The sequence below is a fragment of the Eucyclogobius newberryi genome, unplaced genomic scaffold, assembly GCF_026437365.1.
Source record: "Eucyclogobius newberryi isolate DKJ021-1_F unplaced genomic scaffold, fEucNew1.0.hap1 SCAF_197, whole genome shotgun sequence".
Taxonomy (NCBI): Eukaryota; Metazoa; Chordata; class Actinopteri; order Gobiiformes; family Gobiidae; genus Eucyclogobius; species Eucyclogobius newberryi.
In genome coordinates, this window is record NW_027315831.1 from 10,320 (window position 1) to 34,127 (window position 23,808).

At 47.9% G+C, this 23,808-nt stretch overlaps 1 protein-coding gene across 1 annotated transcript in view; it reads right to left on the reverse strand.

Annotated features, from left to right (window-relative positions):
* Positions 1-5,945: 5,945 nt before the first annotated feature.
* The window catches only part of LOC140366857 (serine/threonine-protein kinase Sgk1), a 35,310-nt gene continuing 17,447 nt past the window's right edge, over positions 5,946-23,808 (reverse strand). Inside the window, exons 8-13 of the mRNA XM_072453043.1 lie at positions 17,544-17,656; positions 15,138-15,261; positions 14,966-15,061; positions 13,723-13,878; positions 11,388-11,477; positions 5,946-6,128 (exon numbers count right to left, since the gene is read on the reverse strand). Coding sequence (XP_072309144.1) covers positions 5,949-6,128; positions 11,388-11,477; positions 13,723-13,878; positions 14,966-15,061; positions 15,138-15,261; positions 17,544-17,656 — 759 coding nt within the window. The 3' untranslated portion in view covers positions 5,946-5,948. The remainder of the gene's footprint in view (positions 6,129-11,387; positions 11,478-13,722; positions 13,879-14,965; positions 15,062-15,137; positions 15,262-17,543; positions 17,657-23,808) is intronic.

Below are 23,808 nucleotides of genomic sequence, written 5' to 3' on the forward strand. Positions count from 1 at the left end.
TTGTTTAGTTTGATTACATTGTCACGTGTTTCAATCAATGTTTTACACTTATAGTTTCAAAGAGGCTAAAATAATCATAGATGTCATGATAAATTAACAAAACTCAGCTCAGAATCTCCTCGTGTCAAGCGTCTCTGCGGGTGACGAGAGGCGACAGGTGCGCGTGCGTCAGGCGCAGGTACAACCATAACACCTCTCATGTTGGACCAAGTCATCTTAGGTCACTGTTAACGCAGTGACCCATGGGTGTTATATTAATGCCCCATGGGTGTTATATTAACGCAGTGACCCATGGGTGTTATATTAATGCCCCATGGGCGTTTCCATGGGTGTTATATTAACACTGTGACCCATGGGTGTTATATTAACGCCCCATGGGCATTTCCATGGGTGTTATAATAACGCTGTAACCCATGGGTGTTATATTAACACTGTGACCCATGGGTGTTATATTAACGCCCCATGGGCATTTCCATGGGTGTTATAATAACGCAGTGACCCATGGCTGTTATATTAACGCAGTGACCCACGGGTGTTATATTAACACTGTGGCCCACGGGTGTTATAATAACGCAGTGACCCACGGGTGTTATAATAACGCAGTGACCCATGGGTGTTATATTAACGCAGTGACCCACGGGTGTTATATTAACGCAGTGACCCACGGGTGTTATAATAACGCAGTGACCCACGGGTGTTATATTAACGCAGTGACCCACGGGTGTTATAATAACGCAGTGACCCACGGGTGTTATAATAACGCAGTGACCCGTGGGTGTTATAATAACGCAGTGACCCATGGGTGTTATAATAACGCAGTGACCCACGGGTGTTATAATAACGCAGTGACCCGTGGGTGTTATAATAACGCAGTGACCCATGGGTGTTATAATAACGCAGTGACCCATACGTGTTATAATAACGCTGTGACCCACGGGTGTTATATTAACGCAGTGACCCACGGGTGTTATATTAACGCAGTGACCCACGGGTGTTATAATAACGCAGTGACCCACGGGTGTTATATTAACGCTGTGACCCATGGGTGTTATAATAACGCAGTGACCCACGGGTGTTATAATAACGCAGTGACCCATGGGTGTTATAATAACGCAGTGACCCACGGGTGTTATAATAACGCAGTGACCCACGGGTGTTATAATAACGCAGTGACCCATGGGTGTTATAATAACGCAGTGACCCACGGGTGTTATAATAACGCAGTGACCCGTGGGTGTTATAATAACGCAGTGACCCATGGGTGTTATAATAACGCAGTGACCCATACGTGTTATAATAACGCTGTGACCCACGGGTGTTATATTAACGCAGTGACCCACGGGTGTTATATTAACGCAGTGACCCACGGGTGTTATAATAACGCAGTGACCCACGGGTGTTATATTAACGCTGTGACCCATGGGTGTTATAATAACGCAGTGACCCACGGGTGTTATAATAACGCAGTGACCCATGGGTGTTATAATAACGCAGTGACCCACGGGTGTTATAATAACGCAGTGACCCACGGGTGTTATAATAACGCAGTGACCCACGGGTGTTATAATAACGCAGTGACCCATGGGTGTTATAATAACGCAGTGACCCACGGGTGTTATAATAACGCAGTGACCCATGGGTGTTATAATAACGCAGTGACCCATGGGTGTTATATTAACGCTGTGACCCATGGGTGTTATAATAACGCAGTGACCCATGGGTGTTATAATAACGCAGTGACCCATGGGTGTTATATTAACGCTGTGACCCATGGGTGTTATAATAACGCAGTGACCCACGGGTGTTATAATAACGCAGTGACCCATGGGTGTTATAATAACGCAGTGACCCACGGGTGTTATAATAACACAGTGTTCCACGGGTGTTATAATAACGCAGTGACCCACGGGTGTTATATTAACGCTGTGACCCACGGGTGTTATATTAACGCAGTGACCCACGGGTGTTATAATAACGCTGTAACCCATGGGTGTTATAATAACGCAGTGACCCATGGGTGTTATAATAACGCAGTGACCCGTGGGTGTTATAATAACGCAGTGACCCACGGGTGTTATAATAACGCAGTGACCCGTGGGTGTTATAATAACGCAGTGACCCGTGGGTGTTATAATAACGCAGTGACCCGTGGGTGTTATAATAACGCAGTGACCCGTGGGTGTTATAATAACGCAGTGACCCACGGGTGTTATATTAACGCAGTGACCCGTGGGTGTTATAATAACGCAGTGACCCGTGGGTGTTATAATAACGCAGTGACCCGTGGGTGTTATATTAACGCAGTGACCCGTGGGTGTTATAATAACGCAGTGACCCGTGGGTGTTATAATAACGCAGTGACCCACGGGTGTTATATTAACGCAGTGACCCGTGGGTGTTATATTAACGCAGTGACCCGTGGGTGTTATAATAACGCAGTGACCCGTGGGTGTTATGATAACGCAGTGACCCACGGGTGTTATAATAACGCAGTGACCCACGGGTGTTATAATAACGCAGTGACCCGTGGGTGTTATATTAACGCAGTGACCCGTGGGTGTTATAATAACGCAGTGACCCGTGGGTGTTATAATAACGCAGTGACCCACGGGTGTTATATTAACGCAGTGACCCGTGGGTGTTATAATAACGCAGTGACCCGTGGGTGTTATAATAACGCAGTGACCCGTGGGTGTTATGATAACGCAGTGACCCACGGGTGTTATAATAACGCAGTGACCCACGGGTGTTATAATAACGCAGTGACCCATGGGTGTTATATTAACGCTGTGACCCATGGGTGTTATAATAACGCTGTGACCCATGGGTGTTATATTAACAGTGTCCCTTGGGTGTTTCATATCATTATAAAACATAAGGAAAAATTATCACAACTAAAATTCATCTTTAGACTTTTTATTGTTACAGATATTTCTCATTTACACAAAAATCATTGGTCATAATAAATAAGCAAAAATAAGTGTAGACCCTCCCAAAAAGAACATGGAAGAAAACTGTGCGTATTTCAACATCAGCAGCGTCAAAAAGACCCTAAAATATATTATTATATCATCTTCATATGCAGGATTTCATCATATAAATGTCCATCATACTGTACACGCTACATTTAAATGCAATTATATTCAGCTTCTTGCACACTCTCCCTGCGGCCAGCTCTGGGGTCTCGTGGCTGCGCCCCCTAGTGGCGCAGCGCCACCTGGCGGTGCAGCGCAGAACACAAAAGGGAATGTCAGTTTGGAGACGCACAGGAAATGTCCATTAAGTCATAAATAAATATTCTTTCATCAAATATCAGTAAATGTTAAAAAGGGTTTAATTTAGGTGGTTTTGGTGACATCTAGTGGTGAGACAGAGAAGTGCAGGGGCAAATCCACCAGTTTAAGCACTAAACGTGATCATATTTAAAGGATATGAAGGAGAAGCAGATATGTACATCCTCTGACACGCACAGAACATGCAAACTCTACGATGACGCCGAAGAGTTGTTCTGCACAGAAGAGTTGTTCTGCACAGAAGAGTTGTTCTGCACAGAAGAGTTGTTCTGCACAGTGCGTCTGATGAAGAGTTGTTCTGCACAGAAGAGTTGTTCTGCACAGAAGAGTTGTTCTGCACAGAAGAGTTGTTCTGCACAGTGCGTCTGATGAAGAGTTGTTCTGCACAGAAGAGTTGTTCTGCACAGTGCGTCTGATGAAGAGTTGTTCTGCACAGTGCGTTTCAGGAAGAGTTGTTAAATATGTTTGAAACCGCTTGGAGCCGCTCAGAGCCGCTTGGTTGAAGCCGCTCGGAGCCGCTCGCTCAGAGCCGCTCAGAGCCGCTCGGTCGAAGCTGTAACAGAATTCGCTCCATCCATTTTTCCTCGAGTGCAAAAGTTTTGAAAGTCTGATCTGGAACTTTCAGGCACTTTCCTCTCGTTCTTTACGTTAAATCTTTACGTTAAATCTTCACGTTAAATCTTTACGTTAAACTTGAGCCGCTGCGTCAAAGTTGGCACAAAGAAGAAAATCCACGTAAGAGGCAAAAACCAGGAGATTCTACGACGTATTCAGAGGTTTAGCACCGAGCGGCGTTTAGCGGGCGCTGCTTCATGTGAGCAGCAGCGGCTCCGTGTCCAGGATGACATCAGCAGAATGTGCAGAAGTCAGAACGATAGAGTTTGTGTTATGTTCTGTCAAACACTTTGAATTACTCGTCTTAGTGATTTTAGCTCTTTCATTTGTATTTGTTCAATTCAAATCCAGATATGTCGTGATTTGAGCCGCTCGGAGCCGCTTGGTGCCGCTCGGTGCCGCTACATTTAGAATTTTTGTTCATATTTCCAATTTGTTTCTTGTTTCTTAGAAACGATGGGGTTCAGAGATTTCCAAGTTCAGATGAACTCCTGGTGTTTTTAGATGAACTCCAAGTGTTTTTAGATGAACTCCAAGTGTTTTAGATGAACTCCAAGTGTTTTTAGATGAACTCCTGGTGTTTTTAGATGAACTCCAAGTGTTTTAGATGAACTCCAAGTGTTTTAGATGAACTCCAAGTGTTTTAGATGAACTCCAAGTGTTTTTAGATGAACTCCTGGTGTTTTTAGATGAACTCCAAGTGTTTTAGATGAACTCCAAGTGTTTTAGATGAACTCCAAGTGTTTTAGATGAACTCCTGGTGTTTTTAGATGAACTCCAAGTGTTTTAGATGAACTCCAAGTGTTTTTAGATGAACTCTTGGTGTTTTTAGATGAACTCTTGGTGTTTTTAGATGAACTCTTGGTGTTTTTAGATGAACTCCAAGTGTTTTTAGATGAACTCCAAGTGTTTTAGATGAACTCCAAGTGTTTTTAGATGAACTCCTGGTGTTTTTAGATGAACTCTTGGTGTTTTTAGATGAACTCTTGGTGTTTTTAGATGAACTCCAAGTGTTTTTAGATGAACTCCTGGTGTTTTTAGATGAACTCTTGGTGTTTTTAGATGAACTCCAAGTGTTTTTAGATGAACTCCAAGTGTTTTTAGATGAACTCCAAGTGTTTTTAGATGAACTCCAAGTGTTTTTAGATGAACTCTTGGTGTTTTTAGATGAACTCTTGGTGTTTTTAGATGAACTCTTGGTGTTTTTAGATGAACTCTTGGTGTTTTTAGATGAACTCTTGGTGTTTTTAGATGAACTCCAAGTGTTTTTAGATGAACTCCAAGTGTTTTAGATGAACTCCAAGTGTTTTTAGATGAACTCCTGGTGTTTTTAGATGAACTCCAAGTGTTTTAGATGAACTCCAAGTGTTTTAGATGAACTCCTGGTGTTTTTAGATGAACTCCAAGTGTTTTAGATGAACTCCAAGTGTTTTTAGATGAACTCTTGGTGTTTTTAGATGAACTCTTGGTGTTTTTAGATGAACTCTTGGTGTTTTTAGATGAACTCCAAGTGTTTTTAGATGAACTCCAAGTGTTTTAGATGAACTCCAAGTGTTTTTAGATGAACTCCTGGTGTTTTTAGATGAACTCCTGGTGTTTTTAGATGAACTCCAAGTGTTTTTAGATGAACTCCAAGTGTTTTTAGATGAACTCCAAGTGTTTTTAGATGAACTCCAAGTGTTTTTAGATGAACTCCAAGTGTTTTTAGATGAACTCTTGGTGTTTTTAGATGAACTCTTGGTGTTTTTAGATGAACTCTTGGTGTTTTTAGATGAACTCTTGGTGTTTTTAGATGAACTCTTGGTGTTTTTAGATGAACTCTTGGTGTTTTTAGATGAACTCCAAGTGTTTTTAGATGAACTCCAAGTGTTTTTAGATGAACTCCAAGTGTTTTTAGATGAACTCCAAGTGTTTTTAGATGAACTCCAAGTGTTTTTAGATGAACTCCAAGTGTTTTTAGATGAACTCCAAGTGTTTTTAGATGAACTCCAAGTGTTTTTAGATGAACTCTTGGTGTTTTTAGATGAACTCTTGGTGTTTTTAGATGAACTCCGAGTGCTGGAAGGTGTGCTCCTCGGGCGGGCCGTAGGAAAAGCCCGGAAAGGCCCCGGCCGCCTCCTTCAAGCTGCTCGTCATGTGCATCGTGTCGGAGCAAAGAGACGAAGACACCGGCAGGTGAGTGAACTCAGGGTCAAAGTGTCGCAGGTCTGTGGGGCCCGTCTGGAGACACAAGAGACATGAGACACGAGAGACAAGAGAGAGACATGAGACAAGAGAGACATGAGAGAGACAAGAGAGACATGAGGCACGAGAGACATGAGAGAGACGTGAGACACGAGAGACAAGAGAGAGAAGAGAGAGACATGAGACACGAGAGACATGAGAGAGAAGAGAGAGACATGAGACACGAGAGACATGAGAGAGAAGAGAGAGACATGAGACACGAGAGACATGAGAGAGAAGAGAGAGACATGAGACAAGAGAGACATGAGAGAGACAAGAGAAACATGAGACACGAGAGACATGAGAGAGACATGAGGAACGAGAGACATGAGAGAGAGACATGAGACACAAGAGACAAGAGAGAGAAGAGAGAGACATGAGACACGAGAGACAAGAGGGACATGAGACAAGAGAGACATGAGAGAGAGACATGAGGCACGAGAGACAAGAGAGACAGAAGAGACAAGAGAGAGACATGAGACACAAGAGACATGAGACACGAGACACAAGAGACAGAAGAGACAAGAGAAACATGAGAGAGAGACATGAGGCACGAGAGACAAGAGAGACAGAAGAGACAAGAGAGAGACATGAGACACAAGAGACATGAGAGACACGAGACACAAGAGACAGAAGAGACAAGAGAGACATGAGACACGAGAGACACAAGAGACAAGAGAGAGAATAGAGAGACATGAGACACGAGAGACAAGAGAGAGACAAGAGGGACATGAGACAAGAGAGACATGAGAGAGAGACATGAGGCACGAGAGACAAGAGAGACAGAAGAGACAAGAGAGAGACATGAGACACGAGAGACATGAGAGACACGAGACACAAGAGACAGAAGAGACAAGAGAGACATGAGACACGAGAGACACAAGAGACAAGAGAGAGAATAGAGAGACATGAGAGAAACAAGAGAAACATGAGACACGAGAGACATGAGAGAGAAGAGAGAGACATGAGACACGAGAGACAAGAGAGAGACATGAGACAAGAGAGACATGAGAGAGACGAGAGACATGAGGCACGAGAGACATGAGAGAGAGACGTGAGACACGAGAGACAAGAGAGAGAAGAGAGAGACATGAGACACGAGAGACATGAGAGAGAAGAGAGAGACATGAGACACGAGAGACATGAGAGAGAAGAGAGAGACATGAGACACGAGAGACATGAGAGAGAAGAGAGAGACATGAGACAAGAGAGACATGAGAGAGACAAGAGAAACATGAGACACGAGAGACATGAGAGAGACATGAGGAACGAGAGACATGAGACACAAGAGACAAGAGAGAGAAGAGAGAGACATGAGACACGAGAGACAAGAGAGAGAAGAGAGAGACATGAGACACGAGAGACAAGAGGGACATGAGACAAGAGAGACATGAGAGAGAGACATGAGGCACGAGAGACATGAGAGAGAGACATGAGACACAAGAGACAAGAGAGAGAAGAGAGAGACATGAGACACGAGAGACAAGAGAGAGACAAGAGGGACATGAGACAAGAGAGACATGAGAGAGAGACATGAGGCACGAGAGACAAGAGAGAGACATGAGACACGAGAGACATGAGAGACAAGAGAGACACGAGACACAAGAGACAGAAGAGACAAGAGAGACATGAGACACGAGAGACACAAGAGACAAGAGAGAGAAGAGAGAGACATGAGAGAAACAAGAGAGACATGAGACACGAGAGACAAGAGAGAGACATGAGAGACACGAGAGAAACATGAGACACGAGAGACATGAGAGAGAAGAGAGAGACATGAGACACGAGAGGCAAGAGAGAGACATGAGAGACACGAGAGAAATGAGACACGAGAGACATGAGAGAGACGAGAGACAAGAGAGACACAAGAGACGTGAGACATGAGACACAAGAGACACGAGAGAGACAAAAGAGACAATAAAGAGGAGAGAGACAGCAGAGACAAGAGAGACAAGAGATGGAAGAGACGAGAGAGACAGACGAGAAAAGAGAGAGACAAAAGAGACAAGAGACAGAAGAGACAAGAGAGATAAGATAGACAAAAGAGACATGAGACACGAGAGACATGAGAGAGATGAGAGAAACAAGAGACATAAGACACAAGAGACACGAGAGAGACAAAAGAGACAATAAAGAGAAGAGAGAGACAGAAGAGACAAGAGAGAGACAGACGAGACAAGAGAGAGACAGACGAGACAAGAGACAGAAGAGACAAGAGAGAGATAAGAGAGACAAAAGAGACAAGAGACAAGAGACAGAAGAGACAGAAGAGAGAGAAGAAAGGAGCATTAGAAGTGTAATCTGTAATAAAAGTACAAGAGCTGCACATGTGGTGTAAAGTCAGTCTGATGTGGGCGGAGTCATGGCTGGAGGTGAGGGCGGAGTCGTGGCTAGAGGTGAGGGCGGAGTCGTGGCTGGAGGTGTGAGGGCGGAGTCGTGGCTGGAGGTGAGGGCGGAGTCGTGTCTGGAGGTGTGAGGGCGGAGTCGTGTCTGGAGGTGTGAGGGCGGAGTCGTGTCTGGAGGTGTGAGGGCGGAGTCGTGGTTGGAGGTGAGGGCGGAGTCGTGGTTGGAGGTGAGGGCGGAGTCGTGGCTGGAGGTGAGGGCGGAGTCGTGTCTGGAGGTGTGAGGGCGGAGTCGTGGCTGGAGGTGAGGGCGGAGTCGTGGCTGGAGGAGGTGAAGGCAGAGTCGTGGCTGGAGGTGAGGGCGGAGTCGTGTCTGGAGGTGTGAGGGCGGAGTCGTGGCTGGAGGTGTGAGGGCGGAGTCGTGGCTGGAGGAGGTGAGGGCGGAGTCGTGGCTGGAGGTGAGGGCGGAGTCGTGTCTGGAGGTGAGGGCGGAGTCGTGGCTGGAGGAGGTGAGGGCGGAGTCGTGGCTGGAGGTGAGGGCGGAGTCGTGTCTGGAGGTGTGAGGGCGGAGTCGTGTCTGGAGGTGTGAGGGCGGAGTCGTGGTTGGAGGTGAGGGCGGAGTCGTGTCTGGAGGTGTGAGGGCGGAGTCGTGGCTGGAGGTGAGGGCGGAGTCGTGTCTGGAGGTGTGAGGGCGGAGTCGTGGCTGGAGGTGAGGGCGGAGTCGTGGCTGGAGGTGTGAGGGCGGAGTCGTGTCTGGAGGTGTGAGGGCGGAGTCGTGGTTGGAGGTGAGGGCGGAGTCGTGTCTGGAGGTGTGAGGGCGGAGTCGTGTCTGGAGGTGTGAGGGCGGAGTCGTGGTTGGAGGTGAGGGCGGAGTCGTGTCTGGAGGTGTGAGGGCGGAGTCGTGGTTGGAGGTGAGGGCGGAGTCGTGGCTGGAGGTGAGGGCGGAGTCGTGTCTGGAGGTGTGAGGGCGGAGTCGTGTCTGGAGGTGTGAGGGCGGAGTCGTGGTTGGAGGTGAGGGCGGAGTCGTGTCTGGAGGTGTGAGGGCGGAGTCGTGGTTGGAGGTGAGGGCGGAGTCGTGGCTGGAGGTGAGGGCGGAGTCGTGTCTGGAGGTGTGAGGGCGGAGTCGTGGCTGGAGGTAAGGGCGGAGTCGTGGCTGGAGGAGGTGAGGGCAGAGTCGTGGCTGGAGGTGAGGGCGGAGTCGTGTCTGGAGGTGTGAGGGCGGAGTCGTGGCTGGAGGTGAGGGCGGAGTCGTGGCTGGAGGAGGTGAGGGCGGAGTCGTGGCTGGAGGTGAGGGCGGAGTCGTGGCTGGAGGAGGTGAGGGCGGAGTCGTGGCTGGAGGAGGTGAGGGCGGAGTCGTGGCTGGAGGTGAGGGCGGAGTCGTGTCTGGAGGTGTGAGGGCGGAGTCGTGGCTGGAGGTGAGGGCGGAGTCGTGGCTGGAGGTGTGAGGGCGGAGTCGTGTCTGGAGGTGTGAGGGCGGAGTCGTGGTTGGAGGTGTGAGGGCGGAGTCGTGTCTGGAGGTGTGAGGGCGGAGTCGTGTCTGGAGGTGTGAGGGCGGAGTCGTGGTTGGAGGTGAGGGCGGAGTCGTGTCTGGAGGTGTGAGGGCGGAGCCGTGGTTGGAGGTGAGGGCGGAGTCGTGGCTGGAGGTGAGGGCGGAGTCGTGTCTGGAGGTGTGAGGGCGGAGTCGTGTCTGGAGGTGTGAGGGCGGAGTCGTGTCTGGAGGTGTGAGGGCGGAGTCGTGGTTGGAGGTGAGGGCGGAGTCGTGTCTGGAGGTGTGAGGGCGGAGTCGTGGTTGGAGGTGAGGGCGGAGTCGTGGCTGGAGGTGAGGGCGGAGTCGTGTCTGGAGGTGTGAGGGCGGAGTCGTGTCTGGAGGTGTGAGGGCGGAGTCGTGGCTGGAGGTGAGGGCGGAGTCGTGGCTGGAGGAGGTGAGGGCGGAGTCGTGGCTGGAGGTGAGGGCGGAGTCGTGTCTGGAGGTGTGAGGGCGGAGTCGTGGCTGGAGGTGAGGGCGGAGTCGTGGCTGGAGGTGTGAGGGCGGAGTCGTGTCTGGAGGTGTGAGGGCGGAGTCGTGGTTGGAGGTGAGGGCGGAGTCGTGTCTGGAGGTGTGAGGGCGGAGTCGTGTCTGGAGGTGTGAGGGCGGAGTCGTGGTTGGAGGTGAGGGCGGAGTCGTGTCTGGAGGTGTGAGGGCGGAGCCGTGGTTGGAGGTGAGGGCGGAGTCGTGGCTGGAGGTGAGGGCGGAGTCGTGTCTGGAGGTGTGAGGGCGGAGTCGTGTCTGGAGGTGTGAGGGCGGAGTCGTGGTTGGAGGTGAGGGCGGAGTCGTGTCTGGAGGTGTGAGGGCGGAGTCGTGGTTGGAGGTGAGGGCGGAGTCGTGGCTGGAGGTGAGGGCGGAGTCGTGTCTGGAGGTGTGAGGGCGGAGTCGTGGCTGGAGGTGAGGGCGGAGTCGTGGCTGGAGGTGAGGGCGGAGTCGTGGCTGGAGGAGGTGAGGGCGGAGTCGTGGCTGGAGGTGAGGGCGGAGTCGTGGCTGGAGGAGGTGAGGGCGGAGTCGTGGCTGGAGGAGGTGAGGGCGGAGTCGTGGCTGGAGGAGGTGAGGGCGGAGTCGTGGCTGGAGGTGAGGGCGGAGTCGTGGCTGGAGGTGAGGGCGGAGTCGTGGCTGGAGGTGAGGGCGGAGTCGTGTCTGGAGGTGAGGGCGGAGTCGTGGCTGGAGGAGGTGAGGGCGGAGTCGTGGCTGGAGGTGAGGGCGGAGTCGTGGCTGGAGGTGAGGGCGGAGTCGTGGCTGGAGGTGCAGTTGTTTGTGTACATGGAGAAGAGCAGAGGGGAAAGTACACAGCCCTGTGGAGTTCCTGCAGTCCCAGTGTCAGAGAGAACGTGCAAACTAAAACACACACGTGCAATAAACGTGTCGCGTGAACAATGAACTCACCACTGACGGAACGAACGGAGGCGTGACCTTTTTGGCCATGAGGTCGTCCCAGTTTATGGGCGAAAAGAAGGAGTGATACCGAAGCTCCAGCTGCAGAGGCAGAGAAACACGTCAAGATCATGTCACGGAAACACGTCAAGATCATGTCACGGAAACACGTCAAGATCATGTCACGGAAACACGTCAAGATCATGTCACAGAAACACGTCAAGATCATGTCACGGAAACACGTCAAGATCATGTCACGGAAACACGTCAAGATCATGTCACAGAAACACGTCAAGATCATGTCACGGAAACACGTCAAGATCATGTCACGGAAACACGTCAAGATCATGTCACGGAAACACGTCAAGATCATGTCACAGAAACACGTCAAGATCATGTCACGGAAACACGTCAAGATCATGTCACGGAAACACGTCAAGATCATGTCACAGAAACACGTCAAGATCATGTCACAGAAACACGTCAAGATCATGTCACGGAAACACGTCAAGATCATGTCACGGAAACACGTCAAGATCATGTCACGGAAACACGTCAAGATCATGTCACGGAAACACGTCAAGATCATGTCACGGAAACACGTCAAGATCATGTCACGGAAACACGTCAAGATCATGTCACGGAAACACGTCAAGATCATGTCACGGAAACACGTCAAGATCATGTCACAGAAACGCGTCAAGATCATGTCACAGAAACGCGTCAAGATCATGTCACGGAAACGCGTCAAGATCATGTCACGGAAACACGTCAAGATCATGTCACGGAAACACGTCAAGATCATGTCACAGAAACGCGTCAAGATCATGTCACAGAAACGCGTCAAGATCATGTCACAGAAACACGTCAAGATCATGTCACGGAAACACGTCAAGATCATGTCACGGAAACGCGTCAAGATCATGTCACAGAAACGCGTCAAGATCATGTCACAGAAACGCGTCAAGATCATGTCACGGAAACACGTCAAGATCATGTCACGGAAACACGTCAAGATCATGTCACAGAAACGCGTCAAGATCATGTCACAGAAACGCGTCAAGATCATGTCACAGAAACGCGTCAAGATCATGTCACAGAAACACGTCAAGATCATGTCACGGAAACACGTCAAGATCATGTCACGGAAACACGTCAAGATCATGTCACGGAAACACGTCAAGATCATGTCACGGAAACACGTCAAGATCATGTCACGGAAACACGTCAAGATCATGTCACTGAAACACGTCAAGATCATGTCACAGAAACACGTCAAGATCATGTCACGGAAACACGTCAAGATCATGTCACGGAAACACGTCAAGATCATGTCACAGAAACACGTCAAGATCATGTCAAAGAAACACGTCAAGATCATGTCACGGAAACACGTCAAGATCATGTCACGGAAACACGTCAAGATCATGTCACGGAAACGCGTCAAGATCATGTCACAGAAACGCGTCAAGATCATGTCACAGAAACGCGTCAAGATCATGTCACAGAAACGCGTCAAGATCATGTCACAGAAACACGTCAAGATCATGTCACGGAAACACGTCAAGATCATGTCACGGAAACACGTCAAGATCATGTCACGGAAACACGTCAAGATCATGTCACAGAAACACGTCAAGATCATGTCACAGAAACGCGTCAAGATCATGTCACAGAAACGCGTCAAGATCATGTCACAGAAACACGTCAAGATCATGTCACAGAAACACGTCAAGATCATGTCACAGAAACACGTCAAGATCATGTCACGGAAGCACGTCAAGATCATGTCACGGAAACACGTCAAGATCATGTCACGGAAACACGTCAAGATCATGTCACGGAAACACGTCAAGATCATGTCACGGAAACACGTCAAGATCATGTCACAGAAACACGTCAAGATCATGTCACGGAAACACGTCAAGATCATGTCACGGAAACACGTCAAGATCATGTCACAGAAACACGTCAAGATCATGTCAAAGAAACACGTCAAGATCATGTCACGGAAACACGTCAAGATCATGTCACGGAAACACGTCAAGATCATGTCACGGAAACACGTCAAGATCATGTCACGGAAACACGTCAAGATCATGTCACGGAAACACGTCAAGATCATGTCACAGAAACACGTCAAAATCATGTCACAGAAACACGTCAAGATCATGTCACAGAAACACGTCAAGATCATGTCACGGAAACACGTCAAGATCATGTCACGGAAACACGTCAAGATCATGTCACAGAAACACGTCAAGATCATGTCACAGAAACACGTCAAGATCATGTCACAGAAACACGTCAAGATCATGTCACAGAAACACGCCGCAGAAAGACTCACAAAGTCGTCCTTGTGGCCGAGCCGCTGGCACCGCTCCTTCTGCAGGAGCCCCTCCAGCAGCTCTCGCCCCGAGTTGGACACGTTCGGCTTCAGGACGGGAGCTTTGTGCAGGATGTTGTCGTACATCTCAGCCGTGTTCCGACTGTAGAAGGGCGGCTGAAAGAGAGGGCGGAGTTAAGGAAGAGAAGAGAGGTGAGAGGGCGGAGTTAAGGAGGAGAAGAGCGATGAGAGAGGGCGGAGTTATGGACGAGAAGAGCCGTGAGAGGGCGGAGTTAAGCAGGAGAAGAGAGGTAGGAGGGCGGAGTTAAGGAGGAGAAGAGCCGTGAGAGGGCGGAGTTAAGGAGGAGAAGAGCGATGAGAGAGGGCGGAGTTATGGACGAGAAGAGCCGTGAGAGGGCGGAGTTAAGCAGGAGAAGAGAGGTGAGAGGGCGGAGTTAAGGAGGAGAAGAGCGGTGAGAGAGGGCGGAGTTAAGGAGGAGAAGAGCGGTGAGAGAGGGCGGAGTTAAGGAGGAGAAGAGCGGTGAGAGAGGGCGGAGTTAAGGAGGAGAAGAGCGATGAGAGAGGGCGGAGTTAAGGAGGAGAAGAGCGATGAGAGAGGGCGGAGTTAAGGAGGAGAAGAGCGATGAGAGAGGGCGGAGTTAAGGAGGAGAAGAGCGATGAGAGAGGGCGGAGTTAAGGAGGAGAAGAGCGATGAGAGAGGGCGGAGTTAAGGAGGAGAAGAGCGGTGAGAGAGGGCGGAGTTAAGGAGGAGAAGAGCGATGAGAGAGGGCGGAGTTAAGGAGGAGAAGAGCGATGAGAGAGGGCGGAGTTAAGGAGGAGAAGAGCGATGAGAGAGGGCGGAGTTAAGGAGGAGAAGAGCGATGAGAGAGGGCGGAGTTAAGGAGGAGAAGAGCGATGAGAGAGGGCGGAGTTAAGGAGGAGAAGAGCGGTGAGAGAGGGCGGAGTTAAGGAGGAGAAGAGCGGTGAGAGAGGGCGGAGTTAAGGAGGAGAAGAGCGATGAGAGAGGGCGGAGTTAAGGAGGAGAAGAGCGGTGAGAGAGGGCGGAGTTAAGGAGGAGAAGAGCGATGAGAGAGGGCGGAGTTAAGGAGGAGAAGAGCGATGAGAGAGGGCGGAGTTAAGGAGGAGAAGAGCGATGAGAGAGGGCGGAGTTAAGGAGGAGAAGAGCGATGAGAGAGGGCGGAGTTAAGGAGGAGAAGAGCGATGAGAGAGGGCGGAGCTTAAAGCGGCAGAGGGCGTGGCTCACCAGGCCGTAGAGCATCTCATAGAGCACGGAGCCCAGGCACCACCAGTCCACCGTGCGATCGTACGCCTGCTTCTGAAGGACCTCCGGAGCCAAGTACTGAGCACAGCGAGAGAGAGAGACATTCAGCGTTCATCCAGCGTTACATAGAGAGGCTCTGGGGCCGGCTCCTCACCTCGGGGGTCCCGCAGAAGGTGCTGGTGGTCCCGTTGGACTCCAGTCCTTCTTTGCACAGGCCGAAGTCGGTCAGAACGATGTGTCCCTCAGAGTCCAGCAGGATGTTCTCCGGCTTCAGGTCTCTGCCCCGCCAAAATAAAATGCAATCATAACCGAGCGATGGACGTGTTTAGTGTTCTAAACCAGGTCTAAACCAGGTCTAAACCAGGTCTAAACCAGGTCTAAACCAGGTCTAAACCAGGTCTAAACCAGGTCTAAACCAGGACTAAACCAGGTCTAAACCAGGACTAAACCAGGACTAAACCAGATCTAAACCAGGACTAAACCAGATCTAAACCAGGACTAAACCAGGTCTAAACCAGGTCTAAACCAGGTCTAAACCAGGACTAAACCAGGTCTAAACCAGGTCTAAACCAGGACTAAACCAGGTCTAAACCAGGTCTAAACCAGGACTAAACCAGGACTAAACCAGATCTAAACCAGGACTAAACCAGATCTAAACCAGATCTAAACCAGATCTAAACCAGGACTAAACCAGGTCAAATTGCTCGTTTTTTGTTTGAATACTTATTGTCTTAATGTATTTTTATTGTTGTGACTGAATGAATAAAACATGAGCTCAAACACATTTGGATTGTTGAGCCAGTGTTTAGACCTGTTATGCCTGTGGAAGTCCACCAGGGGGCGCTCTTAGGCCACATCCTGTGTCAGAACTACAGAACTACAGAGCTGAGCTCTAATCCTGTTAATACTTTTAGATATTTATCAGACATAAAAGAGAAAAGGTCCAGAGAGTTTGAAGATCGATAAATATTGTTATATTGCCTCAAAATTGGACTTGATGAAATGTTAAACTTCTGTAATATTTGTCCAGTAAATCCAACGAATCCGGATTTAGCCTTTATAAATGCAGTGAAATGTAGTGTTAAGTGTTAAATGCAGTGTTAGATGCAGTGTTAAGTGTTAAATGCAGTGTTAAGTGTTAAATGCAGTGTTAGATGCAGTGTTAAGTGTTAAATGCAGTGTTAAGTGTTAAATGCAGTGTTAAGTGTTAAATGCAGTGTTAAGTGTTAGATACAGTGTTAAGTGTTGAATGCAGTGTTAGATGCAGTGTTAAGTGTTAAATGCAGTGTTAAGTGTTAAATGCAGTGTTAGATGCAGTGTTAAGTGTTAAATGCAGTGTTAAGTGTTAAATGCAGTGTTAAGTGTTAAATGCAGTGTTAAGTGTTAGATACAGTGTTAAGTGTTGAATGCAGTGTTAAGTGTTAAATGCAGTGTTAGATGCAGTGTTAAGTGTTAGATGCAGTGTTAAGTGTTGAATGCAGTGTTAAGTGTTAAATGCAGTGTTAGATGCAGTGTTAAGTGTTAAATGCAGTGTTAAGTGTTAAATGCAGTGTTAAGTGTTAAATGCAGTGTTAAGTGTTAGATACAGTGTTAAGTGTTGAATGCAGTGTTAAGTGTTAAATGCAGTGTTAGATGCAGTGTTAAGTGTTAGATGCAGTGTTAAGTGTTGAATGCAGTGTTAAGTGTTAAATGCAGTGTTAGATGCAGTGTTAAGTGTTAAATTCAGTGTTAGATGCAGTGTTAAGTGCAGTGTTAAGTGTTAAATGCAGTGTTAAGTGTTAAATGCCGTGTTAGATGCAGTGTTAGATGCAGTGTTAGATGCAGTGTTAAGTGTTGAATGCAGTGTTAGATGCAGTGTTAAGTGTTAAATGCCGTGTTAGATGCAGTGTTAGATGCAGTGTTAGATGCAGTGTTAGATGCAGTGTTAAATGCAGTGTTAAATGCAGTGTTAAAAGCAGTGTTAAGTGTTAAATGCCGTGTTAGATGCAGTGTTAGATGCAGTGTTAGATGCAGTGTTAGATGTTAAATGCAGTGAAATGCAGTGTTAAGTGTTAAATGCCGTGTTAGATGCAGTGTTAGATGCAGTGTTAGATGCAGTGTTAAATGCAGTGTTAAATGCAGTGTTAAAAGCAGTGTTAAGTGTTGAATGCAGTGTTAGATGCAGTGTTAGATGCAGTGTTAAATGCAGTGTTAAATGTAGTGTTAAGTGTTGAATGCAGTGTTAGATGCAGTGTTAGATGCAGTGTTAAATGTAGTGTTAAGTGTTGAATGCAGTGTTAGATGCAGTGTTAGATGCAGTGTTAAATGCAGTGTTAAATGTAGTGTTAAGTGTTGAATGCAGTGTTAGATGCAGTGTTAGATGCAGTGTTAAATGTAGTGTTAAGTGTTAAATGCCGTGTTAGATGCAGTGTTAAGTGTTAAATGCAGTGAAATGCAGTGTTAACTGTGTCACTTTAGAGTCTGAGGCTTTCACTGACTCTAAACCGCTGGGGTTTGTCATATTTGGTGATGATGTAAACATTGTGGGCGTGTCCGGAGTGGGCGTATCCAAAGCGCTCACCTGTAGACGATGTGCAGCGCGTGCAGGTAGCCCAGGGCGCTGGCGATTTCAGCTGCGTAGAACCGAGCTCTGGGTTCTAAGAAGACCCTCTCCCTCTGGAGGTGGTAAAACAACTACAGAACAAACAAACCGCGTCAGACTTTTAGCTCCGCCTCTTCACCAGGTCTTGAGCTGTGTGAAAGCCGCTAACGCTGTAGGTCACACGTCTACAAACACGCTCTTCTATCGTTTAAACCCTAACGCCAGCCGCTAACGCCAGCCGCTAACGCTGTAGGTCACACGTCTACAAACACGCTCTTCTATCGTTTAAACCCTAACGCCAGCCGCTAACGCCAGATGCTAACGCTGTAGGTCACACGTCTACAAACACGCTCTTCTATCGTTTAAACCCTAACGCCACAGACGCTAACGCTGTAGGTCACACGTCTACAAACACTCTCTTCTATCATTTAAACCCTAACGCCACAGATGCTAACGCTGTAGGTCACACGTCTACAAACACGCTCTTCTATCGTTTAAACCCTAACACCACAGATGCTAACGCTGTAGGTCACACGTTTACAAACACTCTCTTCTATCATTTAAACCCTAACGCCACAGATGCTAACGCTGTAGGTCACACGTCTACAAACACGCTCTTCTATCGTTTAAACCCTAACGCCACAGATGCTAACGCTGTAGGTCACACGTCTACAAACACTCTCTTCTATCATTTAAACCCTAACGCCACAGATGCTAACGCTGTAGGTCACACGTCTACAAACACGCTCTTCTATCGTTTAAACCCTAACGCCACAGATGCTAACGCTGTAGGTCACACATCTACAAACACGCTCTTCTATCGTTTAAACCCTAACGCCACAGATGCTAACGCTGTAGGTCACACATCTACAAACACGCTCTTCTATCGTTTAAACCCTAACGCCACAGATGCTAACACTGTAGGTCACACATCTACAAACACGCTCTTCTATCGTTTAAACCCTAACGCCACAGATGCTAACGCTGTAGGTCACACGTCTACAAACACGCTCTTCTATCGTTTAAACCCTAACGCCAGCCGCTAACGCCAGATGCTAACGCTGTAGGTCACACGTCTACAAACACGCTCTTCTATCGTTTAAACCCTAACGCCACAGATGCTAACGCTGTAGGTCACACGTCTACAAACACGCTCTTCTATCGTTTAAACCCTAACGCCACAGATGCTAACGCTGTAGGTCACACTTCTACAAACACGCTCTTCTGTCGTTTAAACCCTAACGCCACAGATGCTAACGCTGTAGGTCACACATCTACAAACACGCTCTTCTATCGTTTAAACCCTAACGCCACAGATGCTAACGCTGTAGGTCACACGTCTACAAACACGCTCTTCTATCGTTTAAACCCTAACGCCACAGATGCTAACGCTGTAGGTCACACGTCTACAAACACGCTCTTCTATCGTTTAAACCCTAACGCCACAGATGCTAACGCTGTAGGTCACACGTCTACAAACACGCTCTTCTATCGTTTAAACCCTAACGCCACAGATGCTAACGCTGTAGGTCACACGTCTACAAACACGCTCTTCTGTCGTTTAAACCCTAACGCCACAGATGCTAACGCTGTAGGTCACACGTCTACAAACACGCTCTTCTGTCGTTTAAACCCTAACGCCACAGATGCTAACGCTGTAGGTCACACATCTACAAACACGCTCTTCTATCGTTTAAACCCTAACGCCACAGACGCTAACGCTGTAGGTCACACGTCTACAAACACGCTCTTCTATCGTTTAAACCCTAACGCCACAGATGCTAACGCTGTAGGTCACACATCTACAAACACACTCTTCTATCGTTTAAACCCTAACGCCACAGATGCTAACGCTGTAGGTCACACGTCTACAAACACGCTCTTCTATCGTTTAAACCCTAACGCCACAGATGCTAACACTGTAGGTCACACATCTACAAACACGCTCTTCTATCGTTTAAACCCTAACGCCACAGATGCTAACGCTGTAGGTCACACGTCTACAAACACGCTCTTCTATCGTTTAAACCCTAACGCCACAGATGCTAACGCTGTAGGTCACACATCTACAAACACGCTCTTCTATCGTTATAACCCTAACGCCACAGATGCTAACGCTGTAGGTCACACGTCTACAAACACGCTCTTCTATCGTTTAAACCCTAACGCCACAGATGCTAACGCAGTAGGTCACACGTCTACAAACACGCTCTTCTATCGTTTAAACCCTAACGCCACAGATGCTAACGCTGTAGGTCACACATCTACAAACACGCTCTTCTATCGTTTAAACCCTAACGCCACAGATGCTAACGCTGTAGGTCACACGTCTACAAACACGCTCTTCTATCGTTTAAACCCTTACGCCACAGATGCTAACGCTGTAGGTCACACATCTACAAACACGCTCTTCTATCGTTTAAACCCTAACGCCACAGACGCTAACGCTGTAGGTCACACGTCTACAAACACGCTCTTCTATCGTTTAAACCCTAACGCCACAGATGCTAACGCTGTAGGTCACACGTCTACAAACACGCTCTTCTATCGTTTAAACCCTAACGCCACAGATGCTAACGCTGTAGGTCACACGTCTACAAACACGCTCTTCTATCGTTTAAACCCTAACGCCACAGATGCTAACGCTGTAGGTCACACATCTACAAACACGCTCTTCTATCGTTTAAACCCTAACGCCACAGATGCTAACGCTGTAGGTCACACGTCTACAAACACGCTCTTCTATCGTTTAAACCCTTACGCCACAGATGCTAACGCTGTAGGTCACACGTCTACAAACACGCTCTTCTATCGTTTAAACCCTAACGCCACAGATGCTAACGCTGTAGGTCACACATCTACAAACACGCTCTTCTATCGTTTAAACCCTAACGCCACAGATGCTAACGCTGTAGGTCACACATCTACAAACACGCTCTTCTATCGTTTAAACCCTAACGCCACAGATGCTAACGCTGTAGGTCACACATCTACAAACACGCTCTTCTATCGTTTAAACCCTAACGCCACAGATGCTAACGCTGTAGGTCACACGTCTACAAACACGCTCTTCTATCGTTTAAACCCTTACGCCACAGATGCTAACGCTGTAGGTCACACGTCTACAAACACGCTCTTCTATCGTTTAAACCCTAACGCCAGCCGCTAACGCCAGATGCTAACGCTGTAGGTCACACGTCTACAAACACGCTCTTCTGTCGTTTAAACCCTAACGCCACAGATGCTAACGCTGTAGGTCACACGTCTACAAACACGCTCTTCTATCGTTTAAACCCTTACGCCACAGATGCTAACGCTGTAGGTCACACGTCTACAAACACGCTCTTCTATCGTTTAAACCCTAACGCCAGCCGCTAACGCCAGATGCTAACGCTGTAGGTCACACGTCTACAAACACGCTCTTCTGTCGTTTAAACCCTAACGCCACAGATGCTAACGCTGTAGGTCACACGTCTACAAACACGCTCTTCTATCGTTTAAACCCTAACGCCACAGATGCTAACGCTGTAGGTCACACGTCTACAAACACGCTCTTCTATCGTTTAAACTCTAACGCCACAGATGCTAACGCTGTAGGTCACACATCTACAAACACGCTCTTCTATCGTTTAAACCCTAACGCCACAGATGCTAACGCTGTAGGTCACACATCTACAAACACGCTCTTCTATCGTTTAAACCCTAACGCCACAGATGCTAACGCTGTAGGTCACACATCTACAAACACGCTCTTCTATCGTTTAAACCCTAACGCCACAGATGCTAACGCTGTAGGTCACACGTCTACAAACACGCTCTTCTGTCGTTTAAACCCTAACGCCACAGATGCTAACGCTGTAGGTCACACGTCTACAAACACGCTCTTCTATCGTTTAAACCCTAACGCCACAGATGCTAACGCTGTAGGTCACACATCTACAAACACGCTCTTCTATCGTTTAAACCCTAACGCCACAGATGCTAACGCTGTAGGTCACACGTCTACAAACACGCTCTTCTATCGTTTAAACCCTAACGCCACAGATGCTAACGCTGTAGGTCACACATCTACAAACACGCTCTTCTATCGTTTAAACCCTAACGCCACAGATGCTAACGCTGTAGGTCACACATCTACAAACACGCTCTTCTATCGTTTAAACCCTAACGCCACAGATGCTAACGCTGTAGGTCACACATCTACAAACACGCTCTTCTATCGTTTAAACCCTAACGCCACAGATGCTAACGCTGTAGGTCACACATCTACAAACACGCTCTTCTATCGTTTAAACCCTAACGCCACAGATGCTAACGCTGTAGGTCACACGTCTACAAACACGCTCTTCTATCGTTTAAACCCTAACGCCACAGATGCTAACACTGTAGGTCACACATCTACAAACACGCTCTTCTATCGTTTAAACCCTAACGCCACAGATGCTAACGCTGTAGGTCACACGTCTACAAACACGCTCTTCTATCGTTTAAACCCTAACGCCACAGATGCTAACGCTGTAGGTCACACATCTACAAACACGCTCTTCTATCGTTATAACCCTAACGCCACAGATGCTAACGCTGTAGGTCACACGTCTACAAACACGCTCTTCTATCGTTTAAACCCTAACGCCACAGATGCTAACGCAGTAGGTCACACGTCTACAAACACGCTCTTCTATCGTTTAAACCCTAACGCCACAGATGCTAACGCTGTAGGTCACACATCTACAAACACGCTCTTCTATCGTTTAAACCCTAACGCCACAGATGCTAACGCTGTAGGTCACACGTCTACAAACACGCTCTTCTATCGTTTAAACCCTTACGCCACAGATGCTAACGCTGTAGGTCACACATCTACAAACACGCTCTTCTATCGTTTAAACCCTAACGCCACAGACGCTAACGCTGTAGGTCACACGTCTACAAACACGCTCTTCTATCGTTTAAACCCTAACGCCACAGATGCTAACGCTGTAGGTCACACGTCTACAAACACGCTCTTCTATCGTTTAAACCCTAACGCCACAGATGCTAACGCTGTAGGTCACACGTCTACAAACACGCTCTTCTATCGTTTAAACCCTAACGCCACAGATGCTAACGCTGTAGGTCACACATCTACAAACACGCTCTTCTATCGTTTAAACCCTAACGCCACAGATGCTAACGCTGTAGGTCACACGTCTACAAACACGCTCTTCTATCGTTTAAACCCTTACGCCACAGATGCTAACGCTGTAGGTCACACGTCTACAAACACGCTCTTCTATCGTTTAAACCCTAACGCCACAGATGCTAACGCTGTAGGTCACACATCTACAAACACGCTCTTCTATCGTTTAAACCCTAACGCCACAGATGCTAACGCTGTAGGTCACACATCTACAAACACGCTCTTCTATCGTTTAAACCCTAACGCCACAGATGCTAACGCTGTAGGTCACACATCTACAAACACGCTCTTCTATCGTTTAAACCCTAACGCCACAGATGCTAACGCTGTAGGTCACACGTCTACAAACACGCTCTTCTATCGTTTAAACCCTTACGCCACAGATGCTAACGCTGTAGGTCACACGTCTACAAACACGCTCTTCTATCGTTTAAACCCTAACGCCAGCCGCTAACGCCAGATGCTAACGCTGTAGGTCACACGTCTACAAACACGCTCTTCTGTCGTTTAAACCCTAACGCCACAGATGCTAACGCTGTAGGTCACACGTCTACAAACACGCTCTTCTATCGTTTAAACCCTTACGCCACAGATGCTAACGCTGTAGGTCACACGTCTACAAACACGCTCTTCTATCGTTTAAACCCTAACGCCAGCCGCTAACGCCAGATGCTAACGCTGTAGGTCACACGTCTACAAACACGCTCTTCTGTCGTTTAAACCCTAACGCCACAGATGCTAACGCTGTAGGTCACACGTCTACAAACACGCTCTTCTATCGTTTAAACCCTAACGCCACAGATGCTAACGCTGTAGGTCACACGTCTACAAACACGCTCTTCTATCGTTTAAACTCTAACGCCACAGATGCTAACGCTGTAGGTCACACATCTACAAACACGCTCTTCTATCGTTTAAACCCTAACGCCACAGATGCTAACGCTGTAGGTCACACATCTACAAACACGCTCTTCTATCGTTTAAACCCTAACGCCACAGATGCTAACGCTGTAGGTCACACATCTACAAACACGCTCTTCTATCGTTTAAACCCTAACGCCACAG